This window comes from Electrophorus electricus, chromosome 20 (assembly GCF_041902795.1).
Source record: "Electrophorus electricus isolate QZ-2024a chromosome 20, ASM4190279v1, whole genome shotgun sequence".
Lineage (NCBI taxonomy): Eukaryota > Metazoa > Chordata > Actinopteri > Gymnotiformes > Gymnotidae > Electrophorus > Electrophorus electricus.
In genome coordinates this window covers 18,393,005-18,415,256 of record NC_137516.1, presented here as the reverse complement: position 1 = coordinate 18,415,256, position 22,252 = coordinate 18,393,005, and the positions used below count along the sequence as shown (strand labels likewise).

The 22,252-nt window shown below is 45.4% G+C and overlaps 1 protein-coding gene across 2 annotated transcripts in view; it reads right to left on the bottom strand.

Annotated features, from left to right (window-relative positions):
• brinp2 (bone morphogenetic protein/retinoic acid inducible neural-specific 2) overlaps nucleotides 1–22,252 on the bottom strand; it is an 88,580-nt gene that overhangs the window by 8,918 nt on the left and 57,410 nt on the right. The window contains exon 6 of one of the 2 annotated variants that reach the window (XM_027011356.3): nucleotides 16,361–16,597. The exons of the other annotated variant lie outside the window; for it this stretch is intronic. Within the exon in view, the coding sequence (XP_026867157.3) occupies nucleotides 16,361–16,597 (237 nt within the window). The remainder of the gene's footprint in view (nucleotides 1–16,360; nucleotides 16,598–22,252) is intronic. 2 annotated transcript variants of the gene reach the window in all.

The following is a 22,252-nucleotide window of genomic DNA, read 5'->3' as shown; positions in this document are numbered from 1 at the left end:
CTCTCTCTCTCTCTCTCTCCCTCTCTCTCTCTCTCTCTCTCTCTGTCTGTCTGTCTCCACCCTGTCTCTCTCTGTCTCTCTCCCTCTCTCTCTCTCTCTCTCTCTCCCTCTCTCTGTCTGTCTGTCTGTCTCCCCTCTGTCTGTCTCTCTCTGTCTCTCTGTCTCTCTCTCTCTCTCCCTCCCTCCCTCTCTCTCTCTCTCTCTCTCTCTCTCTCTCTCTCTCTCTCTCTCTCTCTCTCTCTCTCTCTCTCTCTCTCTCACTGTGTTGTCCTCTTGCTGCAGAAGCCTCGTTAGTATTTCTCACACACTTAGACAAACGGCCCTGTTCGATCTTTCTTCTGCTTGCGTGATGTCGTGATCAAATTTATGGACAACTGAGGCTTTTTAAAATGTGTCAGACCGAAGGACAGGGTTACCCTCTGCCCAGACACATTCTCACCGACCAAGGAGCATCAGTGTCTTGTGACGATGATAACTGGGGAGAAAGTGAACCGTGGCTGTACGTTCATCCTGTGTGACCTTCCCTCTGCATTCTCCAGCTTTACATACGCGACCTCTCGGGTTTCAGCACTGCTGCCCACAATGCAACATATTCTAGAGAAAACTGGGCTCAGAAGAACCCAGGAGTCTCCAAACACTTCGCCACTGTCCTGTGCTTCAAAGAGCAGTTCGGCAAATACTCCGAATTTTAAACAATTTCTCACTTTCTCCTGATGCAGTAATCCGATGAGAGTCTCTTTGTTATCTTTGCAGCAGGGCTAGCAGGCTAATCGAGGCTCACCACATTGCTGATGATAAAACAGCTCCTGTGAACTAGCAGACGGACCACCTGACACCAATCTTGGTTGCGCTTTGGGCTGTAAATGTATTTATTTATTGCTGAAACATAACTTTAATGAGTTTAAGGGAGTGCACACAGGGCTAAATTCAGTAATATGGAGGTCCTCTGACATCTATTCGGCCACTACAGAGACTCACGATGAAGCAAACAAGCCAGTAATCTGTTTGATCATATAACAACTTCAGTTGATATAGCACTGATTGGTTTCATCAGTAGATGCTGACGAGTATGAGACAGATATACCACGATGGAGTTGTTCATTCCAGTGACGTGGGACTGAGAAAAAGGCACCGAACACTGGCCTGTAACTGGAATTTCTCTTTGTCCTTAGAGTCCGACATTGTCCGTTGTACATCCTGATATCCAGCGTCACTCTCCTTTTCTAATGACACAACCAAACCCAAACAGGGCCTCCAGCAGACGGGTGGAGGAGGTAAAGAGATGGGTGGAATGTAAACGCATACTGCACCGGCTCTTGGTAGCTGAGGTGGCATTTCCTAGGCAATGTCCTCCCATGTGCTGCATTACAAAACATGGAATATAAGGCTTTGAGGATACAGGCACCCTGAACAAGGGACACAAAATACATAAACAAACAAATAAATAAATAAAACCGGAATGCAATGCAGCCTTGGAAAACAATTCCGCACTAGAAACCCACTTGAGAGAAATAGAATTTGCTAGCAAATAGACAGACCTCTAAAAGCAAAAACACCATCACCAAGGAGAGAGAGAATAAAACACACCATCACCAAGGACATACAATTATGAAAGCACAACAGCAGAGGTCAGAAAAACACAGTCAGAGGAAAACTTCAAAACCTTGGGAACAGAGAGGAATGCCAAGTCGGTCAAACGCAGCACAGGGAATGTGCTTGTTGGGGAATGCTACTTTTAAAGGTGAGCCATCCCTGCTTTAACCAAGCAAAGCACTCAAATACTTTTACTATATTTATTGTAGATTTATTTTGTCATTGAAGCACATGCCCTTTGCTTCAGTGATCTTACACGATTACCCTGGCTTTGTACCTGAGCCTGGCCTAAATGTTGCAAAAAAACCCTGATTTATCTGTATAAATTTTGCCATGAGACAGATGTGTGCCAATAGCCATAACCATACCCTGTTCTCATATCAAGCTGCAAGCTAAAACAGCCTATGCAGGGTCTCCACTCGCCACGCCGTCGTCTGTCTGAACGTCTTCCATCAGGCAGGCGGTACAAGACCATCTACACTTGCACCTCCAGACTAAGGAACCGCGTCTTCCCAAGAGTCATAACTGCCCTGAACCAGCAGATCAGCCAGCAGTCTGTCTGACACCCCCCACACACACACCCCCTCTTCCTCATGTCTAGGGACCCATGCTCGTCCTGCTGTGTTATTTATTTAGCCTGACTCTGTCCACGCTCTGTACTGCTATACTTTCGATGCCACTCAGCACATTAAAGCTGGTGCACTGTACAATATTCATACAATATTCAGTGCTTTGTAACATTTTAGAATAGTGTACAATACTGCACTTGACTGCCATTCTTGCAAACTCACTCTATTGTATTTCTTATTGCATTTCTGTTTATTGTTTTTCATTGCTTTCTTGCAAGGAAGCTACAAAGTTAATCTCGTAGTGCTCGCACAATGACAATAAAGTTATTCTATTCTTTTCTAGTCTATTCTTAAAAACAAACAAACACAAAACAATATATACGGCATTCCACCTCAGATTGCCTAATAAAATGTGTCCTTATGGTTTTTTCATCAGATGCAAATGGGATCCTCAAACTCATTATACCTGTAATGAACTGCTTTGCATCTAAATAGAGGTGAGGTATAATTATCGCCTCTGCACGCCCCCACATGAGTGGAGGAGGCTGGAGTTGTGTGTGGCTGAAGGTCTCCGTAGCATGCTCTCTGTCAAATAACGGGAGAAAAATGAAAACCCACTCGGTGTGTCGAGATCTTAATCAGGGCGGAGAACGCGCGCGGCAGCTCAAGGATGGGAATGCGGAGGCTGTTGGCCTTCGACTTTAGCTTATTGTTCTACAGAAATCAGGGCAACTGTGTAATATATTTAAATAAACAGGTTCTTCTCTTCGTGGGATCGCAGACGGTGGGACGTCCCATGGACACCCTGCAGGGCGCGTGAGCTCTGAGACGATGGCCTTTCCATGTCCGTTATGCTCGTAAGTGGAGTTTGAGTTTGGCATGGAGGGGTCTGTTGCGCTGCTCGCGGAGCGGGCATTCATCACGCACCGGAAGGACGTGCGGGAGGTAGAATGCCCAGAGTTATGAGCTGTCCGGTGAAGCCGGTCACTGACAGCGGCCCGATTAGGCGCTTCCCTGCCGTGCAACGACGGGGTGAAGGATAGTCTGTCTGTTATTCGGCCGCTCGAGCGGGCGCACGCTTTCCGAGAGATCCGAGGCCGCGTGCCACCGGAACGCTAACCTGGATGTGATGCTCTTTCCTACAGCGTGCAGGATGGCACAGAAGGATTTGGAGGTAATAAGAGAGGCAAAGCCTTTGAGTTTGACCTGAACCCGAAGCTTCGTGGGTCAAAGGCAAAACATCCCTCCATCATAGGAGGAGACCTGTGACTCATTCTGGCACTAGCACGTCACAGCCGGGCCAGAAACGTAGACCTCCGACTTTCCGCCAGCTGCGCCTGCACTAGAAACTGTTGGCAGAAAATTATATTCAAGCATAAATTCGGAGGGACTTGGGTGTCTTACGAACTTAGTCATGATCTTGAGCGTTGTAATAAACCAAAAATCGAAAAAAAGTGAATAAATAATGGTGTTTAGTGAAGATTTACTTTTGTGATCTCAGTTTTATCGATTGTTATGGTAAAGTCATCCTCACCCTGTTAAATTTAGTCCCGTCTCTTTATTGCAGTCATTAAAAGGGTTTATGTGCTGGGTCCTGAAAGGGGCCGTCATATATATATATATATATATATATATATATATATATATATATATATATATATATATATATATATATATATATATATATATATAAAAGCACACAGTGTCAGATTGGACCTTGGATATTCCACGGCTGGAGAAACGATGCTCACCAAAGTCACTGCGAGGTATTAGATTACCAGCCATTATGGTGATGCATGTTTGCTTAATGGTCCATTACGGGTGAGCTTTCGGGACGCTATGGCATGGGCTTTAAATGCACCAGGAGCTGGCCCGAGCAGAAGTGAAGCTCGATGAATGAGACTTATTACCTAAAATAGGCACAGGTGGGTGGCTGGCAGAACATGTGCAGTTATGAGTCAAGTCCAAATGGACCAGGCTGTCACAGGAGCCATTGTTCACGCTTTTAAAGAGAAAGACTCCCATTTTTAAAGACGTATTCCTGCTAAGACAAAAAGGAGACTGTACAGCAATGTTTGTATGCAGTGAAGGCGGAAGAGTTTTTAGGCCCGTTAATCACCGACGCCACTCACAGGCGTGCTGGCGTTTCTGCTAGTGCGCCCTGACTGAACCTGAGATCTTTTCCATCACTCGAGCGTGGACTCTTTCTGAGTTCCAGAGAGCACACGGCTGACGTCTTCCGGCTGTACCCTGGTGTTCACGCTGCCACGCGCTTGCGAGAACAGGGCTCACATCAATTCACTGTCCTTTTCCTTTGGCTTTCACTGAAGTGTTAAACTCGATTTACCGACTGACAAGAAAACACGGCTTTTACTCACACAAATGCAAACGTTTACCTGGAAATTGTATAACGGATTATTCATTCTAATCAAATGAAGAAATTCTTCTGGACCATTGGTGCATCATAGCAATCTCCTCATTCCCAGCAAATCTGGAACTCTTAGAAGAACCTCAACCCTCCTAAAGCATAATCAGATATCTTGAGTTCTTCTGGTGGCCTGCAGGCTAGTTTAGTTCAACTGTTGCATGCGTCTTCTCCACCACATGGTGCTAACGTCTCACTCAGTAAACGTTTTGACCTTTTAAGGAGGCTTAAAGATTAAATCAGCAAAAGGTCCAGCAGCTATTTCAGCAAACACGATTCATGGCTTTACACCATGTTCTGGGTAAGATGCAGTCCTACAAACAATACAAAGAAAAGAAAAAAACAAAAGCTAAACTGGCTACGAGTTAAGGGCCACTTATCTAATTAGTCTTTTGACGGCAGAGATGGAGTCAGAGACTGTAAGGGTGCAGTGCTTTGACCCCGATGAGACATCATCCCCCACTTCTCAATTCAGTTGTTTTGTTTCTCTCGCTCCGCTGTGATCTTTTGGAAGCACGGCTCTCACACGGCCTTGTTCCAACGCCTGTCGGTACTCACTCTCCAGATGACAGAAGTCATGAAAGACTGCTGATGGTAAGAGCACTAAAGTGGCCACCACACTGTCACCAGCAAACGTGCTCCGGGTTATTATATGTTACCGTGCCCAGATTCTGAAATCTTTACCCGGGGTTTGTTTGATCTGGCTTAGCTTTGGAAGTGCTTTGTGAAGACTTTAAAAGTGAAGACCACAGAACGCAGATGGGCGTTCGGAAACGAACAGGTGTGAGATTTATATTGTGTTCTTTACATGAAGAGGACCAACTGTTTAAGGGTATAAATAGCAGAACTTAATGAAGGTAACTAAAGTGGATTTAAAAGAAAAGAAGTGTTTGAAACAGCGTGATTGGAAAGTTTGTAATTTGGGAGTTACACATTTCACTCTATTTTTGTATAGTGTGTACTCACAAAGTCAAGAAATTGCTGTCTGGCAGTGTTATAAAATTACTTTCATAAGCCATATTTTAACAAGACCACACTCACAAAATACTTTAAAAATCTCCACATTTATCCTCATTATGACGTGTTAGCTGAACACTGAAGTTTCATTTCTGTGAGAGACTGTTTATCCTCCCACCACTTCTCCTGTTAAACCCACCGACACGACCACCGGCTCACGGTGGAACAGTCAAAACTGCTCAGACAGTCACACACCTGCTAAAAAACTCTAGGAAACCTAGAAACCAATTAGCCTTGATCTATTGCGCTTTTGCAAATTCTTTTTGTGCAAAACGCAAATTGATTATGTAATTCAGCAGTCCTCTACTCCAGCACTTTGAGGTAATGCGTCTGGAACTCAGGACTTCTGGAGCTTCTCCAAGTTTGTAGCACCAGGTGACAAAAATCATCACCATCTGTGGGACGTTTTGGGGCAGTAACTTCTCAGCTGTGGATGCCGGGGGTAGGAGGAAACCATGAAGTGGCTTGCATATCCCACAGAGATGTTCAAACAGATTTATCTCTGGATACATTTTGACTGATGACTTGAAAACAGAGAACTACAGTATATACTGGAGTCAGCTCACATTGTATTATATGCTAGAGAAAGATTTACTGTTTGAAGTTCTGCTAGTCGCTAGCTGAAGCGTCACTACACTAGCACGGTTCATATTTACATTTTTATCATTTAGTAACTAGACAATTATTAATAGACAATGACTTTAGTGTGAATGTCTGATTAAAGCTGTCCGCACTTTGTCTGGTGGTTTGCACAAATGTGCTGCATTGTGTAAATATGTGTAGTGTGTAAACATGCATAGTGTGAAGGAGTGTAGTGTGTAAATATGTGTAGTGTGTAAATATGCATAGTGTGAAGGAGTGTAGTGTGTAAATATGTGTAGTGTGTAAATATGTGTAGTGTGAAGGAGTGTAGTGTGTAAATATGTGTAGTGTGTAAATATGCATAGTGTGAAGGAGTGTAGTGTGTGAACATGCATAGTGTGAAGGAGTGTAGTGTGTAAACATGCATAGTGTGAGGGAGTGTAGTGTGTAAATATGTGTGGTGTGAAAGAATGTAGTGTGTAAATATGCATAGTGTGAGGGAGTGTAGTGTGTAAGAATGTAGTGTGTAAACATGCATAGTGTGAGGGAGTGTAGTGTGTAAATATGTGTGGTGTGAAAGAATGTAGTGTGTAAATATGCATAGTGTGAGGGAGTGTAGTGTGTAAATATGCATAGTGTGAGGGAGTGTAGTGTGTAAACGTGTAGTGTGAAGGAGGGTATTTGTTATGTATTGTGTATAAAATGTCCCTGCTGCCACTGTTTCCATCCATCCATCCATCCATCCATCCATCCATCCATCCATCCATCCATCCATCCATCCATCCATCCATCCATCCATCCATCCATCCATCCATCCATCCATCCATCCATCCATCCATCCATCCCAGTTGCGTTTTTCAAAGCTGACCCCAGTGGTGGCAGAGATGTTTCTTGAAGGGGAACTCTACCCTTTGAAATCGTATCATGAAACACACAGTCACAGCACCTGATCCTGGTGTGAAGTTTCACTTAATATTTGGAGTTGAAATATGTAGCCTTTGCACCCCGAGATAAAACGGCTCCTGAATCAATGCGCTGAGAGATGAATGTGAGCTCGTCCGTGTGGTTCGTTGTCTGCCATATGTACCTCTTTGTCTGTCCACAGACTGTGCTCTTTATTTCACACAGACTGAGCCAGAGTAAAGGAAAGAATTCTTTTCACAGTCACTATTTATTTTATCCCTGGCCAAATTTATTGTATTTGCCGGGCACATAGAGACTGGCGACCTTGCCGCTTCTGTTGGCTTGGCCGAAGTGACATTTGTTGGGTCTTGAAAGAGCAATATTTGACCCTCCCCTTCACGGCCTTATCGAGTCTGTAGATATGCAGCAGCGGCCCACTCGTGAAGCCCGTAAGACAACTACAAATGGGCTTCAGACATTTTCCTTCAGCCATGCACGGCGGTTGCAGAAGGGACTGATTTCGTTGTCTTGCTTTGCTCAGAGTGCCCACTACTGGCTCTCTGGCTGATGAGTTTGTGTTTCAAAAGTTCACCAGAGGGTTTGAGGTCCTATCGATCGGCCTCGCTGTAGAAGGCCTTTCAGTACCTCCTCTGCGATCATGGCCGTTAAATGAGAGAGGTGGCTATCTTAAGCCGGCACTCGGACCGTTTCGTAGGCCGCACCAGCATCTGTTGACACAGAAGTGGCAGCAAAATATGGACAGAATGATGGCAGAAAGATATGAAAACACTCAAAGCCTAATGATAAGATTATGTTTCATTCACAGTATTCACCGTTTATTTTATATCAATCTTTTGCATAATGTAAGAATGCGTTGATCATAAAACAGTAAGATATAAATGGCTGTAAACACAGCAAGCCCTTTGTGAGCGAGCAGTGTGGCTTCAGAATATCATTTAGGCAAGAGCGTTTTTTTCAAAGTGCTACTTTCACAACTTTACATGCGATGCACCTGCACACAGGCTCTAATCCCCACCACACTGCCACCTCAGCGTGGAATGTTCCAGAAATAGAAAGCTTAGAAGAGCGCAGGGCTGTGCTAATGAGACGGGAGCTGCGGTGGAAACTCCGGTCCTCTCAATCCCATGGCCTCCTCTAGACTGAAATGTTTGTGTTGTTTTCCAGATGGTTTGCTTGTCGAAGAGAACAATGCTGAGGTCCCTCAGTGTTTGGTTCATTTGAACCTCTGTCCCTTAGTTTCTTTATTGCCAGGAGTAGTCACAGGAAGGCTGTATTTCATCCGCCCACGACCCCAGCCTGCAGGAACAAGACCAGCCTTCAGTCTTCAGAGTGTGAGTATTCCCACAGCCTTCTCTATGTGAGTGTTCTCAGAGCATTTAGTGTGTGTGTTCTCACAGCCTTCAGTATGTGAGTGTTCCCACAGCCTTCAGTGTGTCAGTGTTCCCACAGCCTTCACTATCTGAGTGTTCCCACAGCCTTCACTATCTGAGTGTTCCCACAGCCTTCACTATCTGAGTGTTCCCACAGCCTTCACTATGTGAATGTTCTCAGAGCATTTAGTGTGTGAGTGTTCCCACAGCCTTCAGTATGTGAGTGTTCCCCCAGCCTTCAGTGTGTCAGTGTTCCCACAGCCTTCACTATCTGAGTGTTCCCACAGCCTTCACTATCTGAGTGTTCCCACAGCCTTCACTATGTGAATGTTCTCAGAGCATTTAGTGTGTGAGTGTTCCCACAGCCTTCAGTATGTGAGTGTTCCCCCAGCCTTCAGTGTGTCAGTGTTCCCACAGCCTTCACTATCTGAGTGTTCCCACAGCCTTCACTATCTGAGTGTTCCCACAGCCTTCACTATGTGAATGTTCTCAGAGCATTTAGTGTGTGAGTGTTCCCACAGCCTTCAGTATGTGAGTGTTCCCACAGCCTTCAGTGTGTCAGTGTTCCCACAGCCTTCACTATCTGAGTGTTCCCACAGCCTTCACTATCTGAGTGTTCCCACAGCCTTCACTATCTGAGTGTTCCCACAGCCTTCACTATCTGAGTGTTCCCACAGCCTTCACTATGTGAATGTTCTCAGAGCATTTAGTGTGTGAGTGTTCCCACAGCCTTCAGTATGTGAGTGTTCCCACAGCCTTCAGTGTGTCAGTGTTCCCACAGCCTTCACTATCTGAGTGTTCCCACAGCCTTCACTATCTGAGTGTTCCCACAGCCTTCACTATCTGAGTGTTCCCACAGCCTTCACTATCTGAGTGTTCCCACAGCCTTCACTATGTGAATGTTCTCAGAGCATTTAGTGTGTGAGTGTTCCCACAGCCTTCAGTATGTGAGTGTTCCCACAGCCTTCAGTGTGTCAGTGTTCCCACAGCCTTCACTATCTGAGTGTTCCCACAGCCTTCACTATGTGAATGTTCTCAGAGCATTTAGTGTGTGAGTGTTCCCACAGCCTTCAGTATGTGAGTGTTCCCACAGCCTTCAGTGTGTGAGTGTTCCCACAGCCTTCACTATCTGAGTGTTCCCACAGCCTTCACTATCTGAGTGTTCCCACAGCCTTCACTATCTGAGTGTTCCCACAGCCTTCACTATCTGAGTGTTCCCACAGCCTTCACTATCTGAGTGTTCCCACAGCCTTCACTATCTGAGTGTTCCCATAGCCTTTGGCGTGTGAGTGTTCCCACAGCCTTCAGTATTTGAGTGTTCCCACAGCCTTCAGAATGTGAGTGTTCTCAGAGCCTTTAGTGTGTGAGTGTTCCCACAGCCTTCAGTGTGTATGTTCCCACAGCCTTTAGTGTGTGAGTGTTTCCATAGCCACAGAGAGAGAGAGAGAGAGAGAGAGAGAGAGAGAGAGAGATTCAAAATTGTAGTAAAGTCTCCAGAGAAACAGAATGTTTCAGACAGAGGTCCTTCATCAACTGTGCAAGCAAAGTGTGTGTGTGTGTCTCATGTATATATATATATATATATATATATATATATATATATATGACACACACACACACACACACACACACACACACACACATATATGTAGTGGCGTTCCATTATTTCGAGGCAGACAGCGAGAGCACTTGCACAAAGCTGCCACCTGAATTGAAGCCTGACTAACTCCTGCTCACATTAGCAGACGTGGAGTGGACGCATCGCGCTCGGCGTGGGCGAGAGGAGACACAGGCGGGGACACGTCAAACTGCCAGCATCCCACCAGCAGGAGGGGAGGGCCGGGCTATCTATAGTCCTGGGCATGCGCCAGCTGAGGGCTCCATCTGTGCGCCCAGCCCCACACAAGCGCCTCCGCCAGGGTTAACGACAGGTGCTTATTGCTCAAAAATAAATGTTTCAGTCGAGGACAAAGTCTCTGAGCAGCGCTAGCGAGGGACGCAGCGTGTCGTGCGCTTCTTAAAGGGTAATCGATGCACGCCCGTCAGCCTCCGCGAGGAGCTGCTGCCTTCACAATGCCATGTTGATAACAGCTATATTTTCACTGAGACCCAGCAGGACGGACGCTTATGCAAACGGGCCATGCTGAAGGTGATTCCTTGGCATGTAAGGACATGTCTGTCCAGTGAGAGGCCACCTCTGACTTCCACTCTCTCCGTCTCCGTCTGTAACGGATCCGAGCACCCATGAGCCACGCTGCCTGCCACGCAAATCACAACAGTTTTATTACTGAGGGAATGAATGCTTCGCATCTGTTTCTGGTTGATATCGGAACATGTGTTTAGGAGTAGCCAGTGAGCTGGTCAGGTTCCACTGTCCTGGATGTCCTCTGTCCTGCACTTCTAGGCACCATGCAGGCACAGAGGTGTCCTGGACGGACAGGCTCTTCCAGACGGCTCTGGCTCTGGCACGCGCCACCCCATCCGGCTCAGGCCCCGCGGGGCTTCCGGGGGACTTCAGAGGTCACTGCCCACAAAAGGACACCTGTCCAGGCTGGACAATACAGTGGCCTGACAAGACGTGGACCACATCGGCCTGGCGGTGTCAGTCCATCCAACTATCACCCCGTGAAAGAAAAACCTCACCATTGCCATTGTTCTTTCTGCATCCGAGGCACTTCCGAAACATTCCTGGACTTCAATGAAATTCCGTGTGGGAATGGCATGCCCACTCCACGTCAGCAGGGGGCAGCTGCGTTCAGCGAGTCAATGGGAAACGCTATCGGCCGCGCGGCTGTCGGCGTCGGAGGATGCACCGAGGCCTAAACGTGCGCGGCGAGGTATTTGTAACGAAAACCCTTCACCCAAAATAGAGGAGACAGGAACCCGCAGATGAGGCCGTGAAGGCTGTGCTCCAGGGAATATGGGCTCTGGGGGAGGAAATGTGAGGCATGGTGGAAGTAGATAAAAGGAACCATCTGAAAACACGATGTCCAGGTCCTCTGTAGCGCACAGTGTGCTGGCACAGGAAGTACAGACTTGGGACACGGGGTTTGTACAGAGTGCCCAGGACCCATTACAACAGCAACACAGCGTGGACATGAAGAAATAAACAGACAAGACAGACAGAAAGGAAGACAAGAAGAGAGAGAGAGAGAGAGAGAGAGAGAGAGAGAGAGAAGCAGTAGTGTGACAAAGAGAAAGAAAGAATATATATATATATGAAAGGAAGACAGTATGTGTTTATGCACTATATGGTGTGGTTCAGTGGAAAGGGATATATTTTACATCTAAAAATGTATTGCTTTCCCAGTTTCCCTTACGCACCCATTTCAACTGAATGTATGTTTACTGAAACACTTTTCACATGTTATCATTCTGTTGACTCTAAAGATTTATTCGTGATAAATTTATTCATGTTTTCAAACGAGTGTGACTGCACTCTTGCAGTGCTGCGGGTAAGAAACATAACCAGAGAATAAATGCTCCATGAACTCCGAGAAATGACTGAGGAAGCCTGTGAATGTGTTAATAATTCATCTCCAAATGACTCCACGCTAGCGATGAGAGGCCGGCACGGCCAGGGCGAGCAGATCTGGGAGCAGTGCGTCTTGGTCTAATCTCTGCGTGGATAAGGATGAATGGAGGCTGAATACATCCCTCCATTTTGCTGGCCCATATAACCTGGAGTGAGCAGGTGGGGACATGAAGTCTTCTCCAATCAGGACATCTGTTCAGGGCTCGTGCGCCAGCGCTTGGCATGTGGACGTGTAGTGTCCACCTGTGTATAGTGTTCTAGAACTAGCTGGGAAAATGGGCGGGTCATGCAAATTAGATGATGGGGTGGATTATTCAGATCAGATGATAGGAGGGGTTATTCAAATCAGATGATGGGAGGGGCTATCCAGATCAGATGGCACTGTGCAATGATAGGTCAGGGTATGAAAATCAAATGGCTGTGTGTAATGACAGGCGAGGGGTTCAGATGTCACTGTGAATCACACAGTGAATCATCTCATTTGCATATGGATACCCAGGAATGAGATCTTTCTGCCATTTCCAAATGACACTTTAACAGTGCAGGTGACTTTATTGCACTCAACAAGGACAGGCAATCACAACCAAAATGCCCTCTAACAGTGTCTGGTCTTATTACACTGCATCTGTTCCATCATATTTTCTCATTATTGCTTTACTGTCATCCATTAATTTAGATGACGGTTTCATTACCAATAGATTACACTTCTGTCATATTTCCTAATTACCATCGCCCTGTTTCCTAAGGAAGGGATCGGCTGAAAAGCTTCCACACATTTGGAAAGTTCAAGACAGGTGAGAAGTGAAACCCCCCGGACGTCTCGTTAATTTTGTGTCTACATACACGCACGATTGCAAATGACCCGTGCATGAATCTGAGTTCACTGGCAGGGGAATTTTTTTTATTAAGTATAGATGTTTTTATTAAAAAAAAAAAGGGAAAGTCTGAATGGTAATGAAAACTAGGTGTCATTAAGCTGCTAATAACAGCTGCATCCCTGCTGCTTCACCATGATGTGCTCTGGGCTCACAGGGCTGGGTCTCACCCTTTAAAGGATCTCTTTAATGTTCTACATTCTTCTGTCTCCCTTAACGTGAGGAGGGTTCTGCTCTTGGCTGAGTGTGAACTCTCTCTGTATTATCGTCAACGTCCAGGTGGTTTGTGAGACGCTGCAGGGTTGAAACCTTTGCTAATTACCCCAGCTCGGAGCTGCTAGCCCGGGCTTCAGCCTGCTCCTTTCTCACATTATACTGGGTCATATGAGTGTGGACAGGTAACTGCAGATTACCCGTCCACCAGGACAGAGAGCTAGGTCTGTTAGAGAACAGATCACAGACTAGCAGAAGTACATGACATTCACCCGTCAGAAAGGCTATTTTTTGTGTGGTGCTTGTTTTCTTTTTTCCTTCCAGGGTTTGCGGTATATTACACATCATGGATGGATGTTTTCAGCAGGCGTCTGGTATCATTTGCAAGGTTTCGACTTCAACACACTTAGCGAGATTTTTATGAACAAAGATCGTTGTGTTTTAGCCAATTTTAACATAGTTACTGTCCATATCCGTGTCCCACCCACTGAATGTAACTGTACAATAACATCATTGGCGTGCGACCATAAAGAACTGCAACACACTCTTTCAAACACTCTTAACCGACCTTACCAATGACATCACCACAAAGGTAAACAAATAATTCTGATTCACATAAAACTTATACAAAACAAAAATGTAAAACATGGCAAACTCCTTAGAAATCATGTCATCCATTCTCAATGCATTGGGGTATTACATAATTGTCATCAACACCCAAATTATTGAGCAGTAATAGTTTACAGTTGTCCTATATAATAGTTTCAGCAGTTCCTTTTCCTCAGAAAACACACTCATATCTCATGTAAAGGGAGTCATAATATTGGCCCTGGAATTCTTGGGAATAGGTTTTGGGGGAATTCTTCCTCCAAATGAGAAAAACAAGTCAAAGTTTGGTATGTGGATGCCAGTTATTGAACCGAAAAAAAAAAATCGATTTCTGGTATTGATTTCTTTAGTTCAATAAAAATTAGAATTTTTCTGTTTGTACCAGTTATCATGCTCAAACAACGAGCAACATTCTCCAGCACTGTTGCGTAATGAAGCAAAATAGTGAGAATTTCGACTGGCTCGCGGCGTGCAATTCCAGAGTATTTCATTGGTGGCATCGTGAATCAGACGGGTCTGTGTTACTTGAGAGCGTGTTTTTAATTACCATAGCGGAGTGGGTGTCACAATTAAGCTGTTTGCTGTGTTTTGAGGGAGTCAGATGATCCTTCTGCTCTGAGAACACTTGCACCTTCAAATCAAGATTTATGGTTGCAAAACCATTAATTTTGAAAAGGGAAGTACCAGAATTATTTCATGGCGTGACTGCACAAGGAACCTGAGTGCTGGGAAAATCTTTAACGAACCTAAGCTTCCGAAACGCACCGCTGTATTCACCGCACACCGCGCTGTCACCTGACACCCACACCAAATCCCCTTAAACGTATATGCACAGGAAAACGCTCAGCGGTACGCCGTATGAATGAATTAACCCTCGCAGATACCTACATGTGCAGTAAAACACACACGCCCGAGCCATGCAAGAGCCAGTAACGAACCATCAGAGTACAAATGCTACAAGCCTCCTTCTCATTTGACACCCTGACAAATATTGGTCCACATTCACCGTACTGTGATCAGTTTATGAGGAATGATTGGACAGCTCTGGAAAAACGTTCCTATATATTTGCCTTTGCATGCACATATAGCACAGCTGACAAGAATCGTTCCCTAAACTGACTCATAATGTAAACCCAAGAAGTGGGACCCGTTCTTTGTCTCCAATACAAACTATACCGCATGCCGCATATTTTTAGAGAGACAAAATTGCACATTCTCAGAGTGCTCAACCAGCCGTTGTGAGACTGTTTGTCAGAACCTTGCAGGGCAAATTTTGTCTTTCCAATTTTAAACCTCCAGCCCTGGGGATTTTCTCTCTGCTGTCGAGGTTCTGATAATGAGGACCGATTTCCCTCACAGTGGGCAAATAAGAACCCGACATGCAGGTTCACTGCGGCGGTCTACAGCGTCTTCTCCAGAGCCTCATTTCTGGTCCCTCTTTTCCAGAGTCTCTTTTCCAGAGTCTCTTTTCCAGACTCGTTTCTGGTCCCTCTTTTCCAGAGCATTTTTCCAGAGCCTCTTCTCCAGATCCACGTACAGACTGTATTCTGCATCATAAATGCACCATGGCCATGGTGAGAATGGACTCTTCGACTAAGCCAGGGTTTTATATATATATATATCCAACTAACAGCCTCCAAAATTCAGTAGCTGGCCAATATACATTGTGCATCGCCACAAATAGACTATAGTTTCTAACCTTTCACCTGTAAGGTGTGACTACAAAAGAACTGATCGTGAGTGTATTGAGTTCATGCAGTTACCTTCAGAGTCATGTGTACACATATCCGCACTCTTGGAAATCAACCCACTGCACAGCTGAGTGTGATCCAGCCTGGCACACCTACCGGTCCACGTTAGAAACGTTATGTCCCTGTGCTGTAATTCCCACACCTTAATTAGGACAAAATCAGTCCCCGAAAGCACCAAACTAAATACGCAATCACTTACTTTTGTCTGGCCACACAGTGTCAGTGTTCAACTCAAAGTAATTAAACCGTGCTTTTGCTACGTGACTTTATTTGGAGATGAATCCTCCAGAGTAGCACAGAACTCCGGCAGATGTTCCCTTTACAACATGGGAGAGACCCAGTGAGGGAAGACTGCAAAAAAGGTTGCAGGAATGCCGTGTGCATACCAACCAGATGTCACCATCAAACGTTGTCACGGGAGACTCAGTTATGCAGTAACCGCTTCAGTCCTGGCACAGCCAGCAGAGAGCGTCGGCTATGGTGTCGGTGTTGTCTGCAGTGTTTACCTGCAGACTTTCAAGCACTTGTGTGGTTGTGAGCTTTTACAAGGCTGGGCCCAGCTTCCCCAAAGCACGGTAGTGATAATTGCAAGTTAACGAGAGACTCCTTCCTGGCTCTGCTGTGATCTTTGTGCCACGATGCGTTTGGGGGATGGAACTGTGATCAAAGATAACTTGCTTGCCTCACGGCTGGCGACTACCACGCCCGGGACACCTAATGTGTCCTGGATGACTGACCGAGGTCTGATTAATTAATGCGGCCTCGGTGACTCATGTACCTTTGTGACTGATTTGTCCCAACAACACAGCTTGGATGACAGACAGACCCGGGCGACTGACACGCCCGGGCGGCAAACGCAGCCCCGGCGAGACCTCTGTGGTGGCCCGGTCGTCTTACCTGACTCCACGAACTCGCTGTTGGAGGCAGTCCAAGACTCCTTGGCCTTGCGAAGACTCTCCTCCATGGCTTTGATGTCAGTAAAGGGGCAGTTGCAGTCAGGGAACCGAGGCGAACACAGGCACCAGCAATCGTTGTGCCGGCACAAGAGCTCCCCCTCGGAGTTGCATGCCACATAGCTGAGAGCTGCATCCACAAAGCGGTTCTGAAGGAACTCTGGGAGGACCTCCTGAAGACCTAGGATGGATCAGGGAGACCTTCCGTTAGGTGACGTCGTCACACGACACCGCTCCGGTTATCCTCTTCAGAGAGCACAAGGCTACTCTTCTTATGTATATGGACCAAACACAGCAATTAGCATTAGCATGGCTAGACCCAAAGTGCTGCTAGAAAACATCAAATAATTAAGCAACAGTATTTAGTACAGAAAACTGTACTAAAATATATCTACACTAAATCTGTTTAAAAACATAACTTCACAAGAAGAATATTCTATGTATTCATCTGCTTAATATTATTGTAATAAAGCACCCATGGGACAGATGTTGCACAAGACACATTTCCCTAACTGGGAGCCAACTATGTCTGAAGGTCTGTAAAACCAAACCAACCCCTTACCCAGTGACACTTTTAAACCTCCATTACTTGAATAATACGCTTATATAAGTAGCTAAGAAGTAATTTACTGTTTTATAAGATTTATAATATATATGTATATGATACAAAAGCAGAAATTCAATGTGATACCCATAAATATATAAACCTGGGAAAAAAATAACATTTGTTTAGTCCGATCAGTTGAATAAATGACAAAACCCCTTTTAATGCTGCACAAACCCACCGACATTAAATCCCCCAGAGCGCCTGACCATCACACCCCCCCCAGACACGATGCCTCCAGCGTGAGGCTTCCTATTTTACAGTTACATTTATGGCGTTTAGCAGAGGCTCTTATCCAGAGCGACTTACAAACGTGCTTAGTCATTTCCTCATAGAACACATCCTAGTACAGTACAGTAGGGTAGAGCCCAATATACCAGTGAACTAGAATACTGTATATGTTCTGCTGATACCTAGAACATATAAGCTCTATCTCAGACAGCAATAAGTACTAGAGTTAGTCAACATAGGAGCAGTCAACATTAGTGTAATAAACAATACCCTACAATAAGTACTAGAGTGTTAGTTAGTCAACACAGGAGCAGGATCGGTGGTTATTTAAATATTCCACAAATAGATGGGACTTCAGTCAGGGACTCTGCTGTCCAGACAGTCAGTGGAAATTCATTCCACCATCTGGGACAGAGAATAGTCTTGATGCTTGTCTCCCTGAGACTTGAAGCATGGTATTTCAAGGTATTTTACGATTTCGTTGGTGGCGATGAAATACGCACAAACTCCTTCTCCTCGATTCTCCTCCCCTGATTCAGCAGAGAGCTGACAGAATGAAAAACGGCTTCGACGTGAGGCAGCGGAGGCCAGACCGGCTGCCTTGCCTCTCCTCACCTGTCTGCGCCTGTTCCGAGAGCCTCTGGGACAGCTGACCGGCGCCCCGGCTCTGTAATTGGGTAATGGGATAAATAAAGACTGGTAGTGTCTGTGGCGAGGTCATGGGGCCATAAAGCACCATGGTGAACTATGGGCGTGCGGCAGGGAATCGATGCGGCCATGGTGAGGGTAATCTACCTGCTGGGACGTTCTGCTAGCAGGTACGGCAGGTATTGACATTTACATAGGAACTTAATTACTGAGCAATACTGGCTGGTGTGTGTGCGTGTGTACATGGCTTAGATATTTATTTCGTTTGTTAGATAAATGGACAGATGGACAGATTGACAGACAGATAGATAGACCCTATAAAATAAAATAAAATAAATGATTAAAACCCAAGCTGAATGTCCAAGCAGTGTTTATCAGTACATCCTGATGAAGTCATTTATTAAAGAATACATTGATCCTTTTGCTATCCTTCTGTCCATGAGAATGATCTGAATTTCACATCCCAGCAGTGGGTGTTGAACACTAATTATATTATCCGAGGAAAAGCTCATCTCACTTTCACCAGATCTGACGCCCTCCTAAAGAGAATCAAGCCTCCCTATGCTGGCTTTTCAGATTCCCTTTCCCGGTATGAATATTTATGGGATGTATTTCTCCGTATTTATTCTCTAAATCATGGAAAACAAGAGGCGTAATTAGATGCAGTCTTCCTCGCTCACCCTGGCTCCGGCAGGCTACAGAGCCAGCAGTGTGGGGAGTCGCACAAAAGCCACCGACTTGGATGGCTTTCATCCCGGAGACAGCTAAATAACAGCTTTTGTGCCCTTTCCCCCAATCGCGGCCCTTTCCCGGAGTGAAACAGCTCGGGGTTTTTTTTCAGAAGGTTTATTGCAGTCTTTAATAACGTCTCAAGACCTAAGCCCCGCCCCCCCCTCCAGCCCCGCCCCCCACGGTGCCCTCGGTTGTCTGCTAATGACAGATCAAATCTCCTCCACATAGTCAGGGCTTCAGAAATCCGGCGGAGGTGAAAGCCAGCAGGCCATTTCGTGCCGGAGGTCCGGCTAGTCTTGCCTCCGTGCTGCCCACGCAGCCTAGCGTGCCTCCTACACACTTTATTAAGGTAGTTACAGGATGGCTGTCAGCAGGGCGCTAGCTTCAGCGAGCACCTGCAGTAAGTGGGCTGGCGTTGGAAATGTCAGGGCACGCAGAGAGAGGCAAAACCTGGCACAGGCCAGGTGTATAATTAGCAACAGCTCGAAGGCTAAACACATCTGGGACGCTTTCTCTGGTGTCGCCGTAGCTGTTGTCAGTGCGCTTGCAACCCAGCTCGTAGCGACGCTGCCATCGCTGAGGTGTGAGGCGAGTTACGGTTCCGATAACCCCCCCGTCCTCTGAAGATTCAGCGGCATTAAGCACGGAGGGTTCGTCTGTTATGAAAGCAGTGGGATCGTCTTGTGGAGCCGTGGCGGAGACGTGATGTCCTTGCCTTTACAGACAAATGACCAGCTACAGGGAAGAGGATCATCTCCGCGAACCCTGCTGAATGTACATGCGGCCGCTGGAAATCCAAGCAGGAATTTTTTCACGGCAGTTCAGGAAGGAAAAAAGGCAAAAAAAGGCTTTAAAAAGACCACAAGAGGGCAGAACAGAAACCTATAGGTTCTATTTAAAAAGAAAAACAAAGAACACTAAATAATCTTGTCATTTCTCAGTGAACCCTCTCTCTCTCTCTCTCTCTCTCTCTCTCTCTCTCTCTCTCTCTCTCCCCTCCCTCTCTCTCTCATGTCTCTTCCTTTCTCTCTCTCTCTCTCTCCCTCTCTCTCTCTCTCTCCCTTCTCCCTCTCTCTCTCTCTCTCTCTCATGTCTCTTCCTTTCTCTCTCTCTCTCTCTCTCTCTCTCTCTCTCTCTCTCCCCTCCCTCTCTCTCCCTCTCTGTCTCTCATGTCTCTTCCTTTCTCTCTCTCTCTCTCTCTCTCTCTTCCTCTCCCTCCCTCTCTCCCTCCCTCCCTTTCTCCGTGATGTGAATGTGAGAATGAAACTAGATGCCCAAAAGTGTGGTGAGATTCGCTCTGCCAGTGACAGCTCTTTTAGGGACGAAAGATGATGGCAGGCAGGCAGGATGGAGTAAACGTCCAGCACCGGCCGAGCAAAATGCAGAATTCCTCCGTGGATTTCCTGCTATTTCTAATCTCCTCGGATTCCTCAGCAACTGTCAGGCATGACGTCCTGTTTAATAAGGAATGTCCTATCGTGGAATCAAGCTATAGGAATCCAACAGATATTCCTCGGCAGTTCTGCAGTTTGTTGAAGTCAGTCATCTCTGAGTGTGATCTGAAAGTGTAACTTAGTAAGTCTGGGAATAGGGAAGTGAGATGAATGTGAATCGAGTCGGTGCAGACACTGTCAGCTCAAAACATACTTAAATCATCGTTCGTTTAATCAACACCTCCGACGATAATGAACCCACACCACTTTGTCTGCTCTCCAGCCATTTTGATGAGAGACATCAGGTCCTCTGTCCATGTTGGACATTCTCCAGCCTGTCATGAGGGTCCATTTCTGCGGTCACTCCAAAATGCCTGATACGTAACGTACGGGGGAAACCTCCTCTGCCAAGTCGGTGTCCACCAGCGCAGTAATGTCTTCTAAGCTGGGGTACTGTAGTGAGACACTGATCAGGGATCAGTGGGCAGAGGTGGGCTGACAAACAAAATCGATTATTATTTGTACCCAAAAATGTGGGCAGTGAATACTGGTGTGTGTGTTTGTAATGGAGTAGCTGGTGAATGGGGCATGATGTATGTCTGCTTCTGGTCCCTCTGCATTTTCAGAATGAGAGAGAGTGAGAGAGAGAGAGAGAGAGAGAGAGAGAAATATATAAACAGACATGAAACACACACACACACACACACACACACACACACACACACACACACACACTGGAGAAAGAAAACCTTCCAGTCTCTCTAGAACACGAACACCTTACTTTATTTATTTATGACATTTTTTCTCCATTTGTCACGCATTACAGATTTTAATCTTAATTCTCTTTTCACAAACTTTGTAATGTTCAATTGTTCAATTTGTCGTAGTATTATTACTGTTGTATTATTGTTATATAATTATTGTATTATTCTTTAATGCCTTCATATTCTGTCACCCAAGCTCTGGCAGCACAAATGCACCATTATTTGTCATGCCAATAAAGCAATGAAATGAATTGAATTGACAGAGAGAGAGAGAGAGAGAGAGAGAGAGACAGAGAGAGAGAGAGAGAGAGAGAGACAGAGAGGGAGAGAGAGAGAGACAGAGAGAGAGAGAGAGAGACAGAGAGGGAGAGAGAGAGAGACAGAGAGAGAGAGAGAGAGAGAGAGACAGAGAGGGAGAGAGAGAGAGACAGAGAGAGAGAGAATGCTCCAAAACTCTATGAATGCTTTGATATAAAGAGCTCTGGACAGATTTTAAATGTAATTTGGCATCAATACACAATGTTGGAAATGTTCTCCTATTTCTAAGTCACCACCTCTTGTAATTCACTGGCCTGCTCTTATCATACAAGAATTTGTGGTTTCGTTAAATAGTCTGGATTACGTTTTTACATTACTGAAAATCTGACCCACATATATAGACCTAAAATAGGGAATAAACAACTAAAGATTTGTGGGTGATTGTGTGGAGGATCAGAGATGTGATGAGACCTTACAATCCAACACTGCTAAAGTTTAAATCGCGAGAATATTCTGCAGTATCACTGATGTCCGCTGATCTGAGTTAGAGAGGTTCTATGTTCCCACATGTCCACAGATCCACAACATGTCTATGTTAACAAGTCTACTGTTATTTGTAATCAGATATTGAACTCTTATTTCAGAATGACTGGTCTTATCAGTCACCTGAACCTTTTTTTGGGGCGGGATGTGTGTGTGGACTGCTTAGTGTGCAAACAACAGAAGTGCTATTTCACTCTATTGTCATACATTCACTGTTACTCCAACACTGAAAATGCAAAAATATTTTATTTGAATCCAAATGCTGCAATTGGGTTTATTTTTCCTTGGTGTTGCCATTTATTATTATTTAAAATAATAATAATAATTATTGTTATTATTATTATTATTATTGTTGTTGTTGTTGTTGTTACATCATGTTTTAAATGGAATATTCACCTTTAAAACCCATTTTAAATGGGCAGGTCTGCAGAGTAACTAAAATTTGCCAACACATTTCACAAAACTGTCCACCTACTAAGTTTGTTAATAATTATGTTCACTACCACACGTGTTTAAAATCCACTGAACGCATGCAGGCTTTGGCTGGAAAGGGTGATTTCATTGAGTTGACTGCAAAGCTCGTGCTCAGATTATAGACACTGTGACTGCACAGATCACTGTGC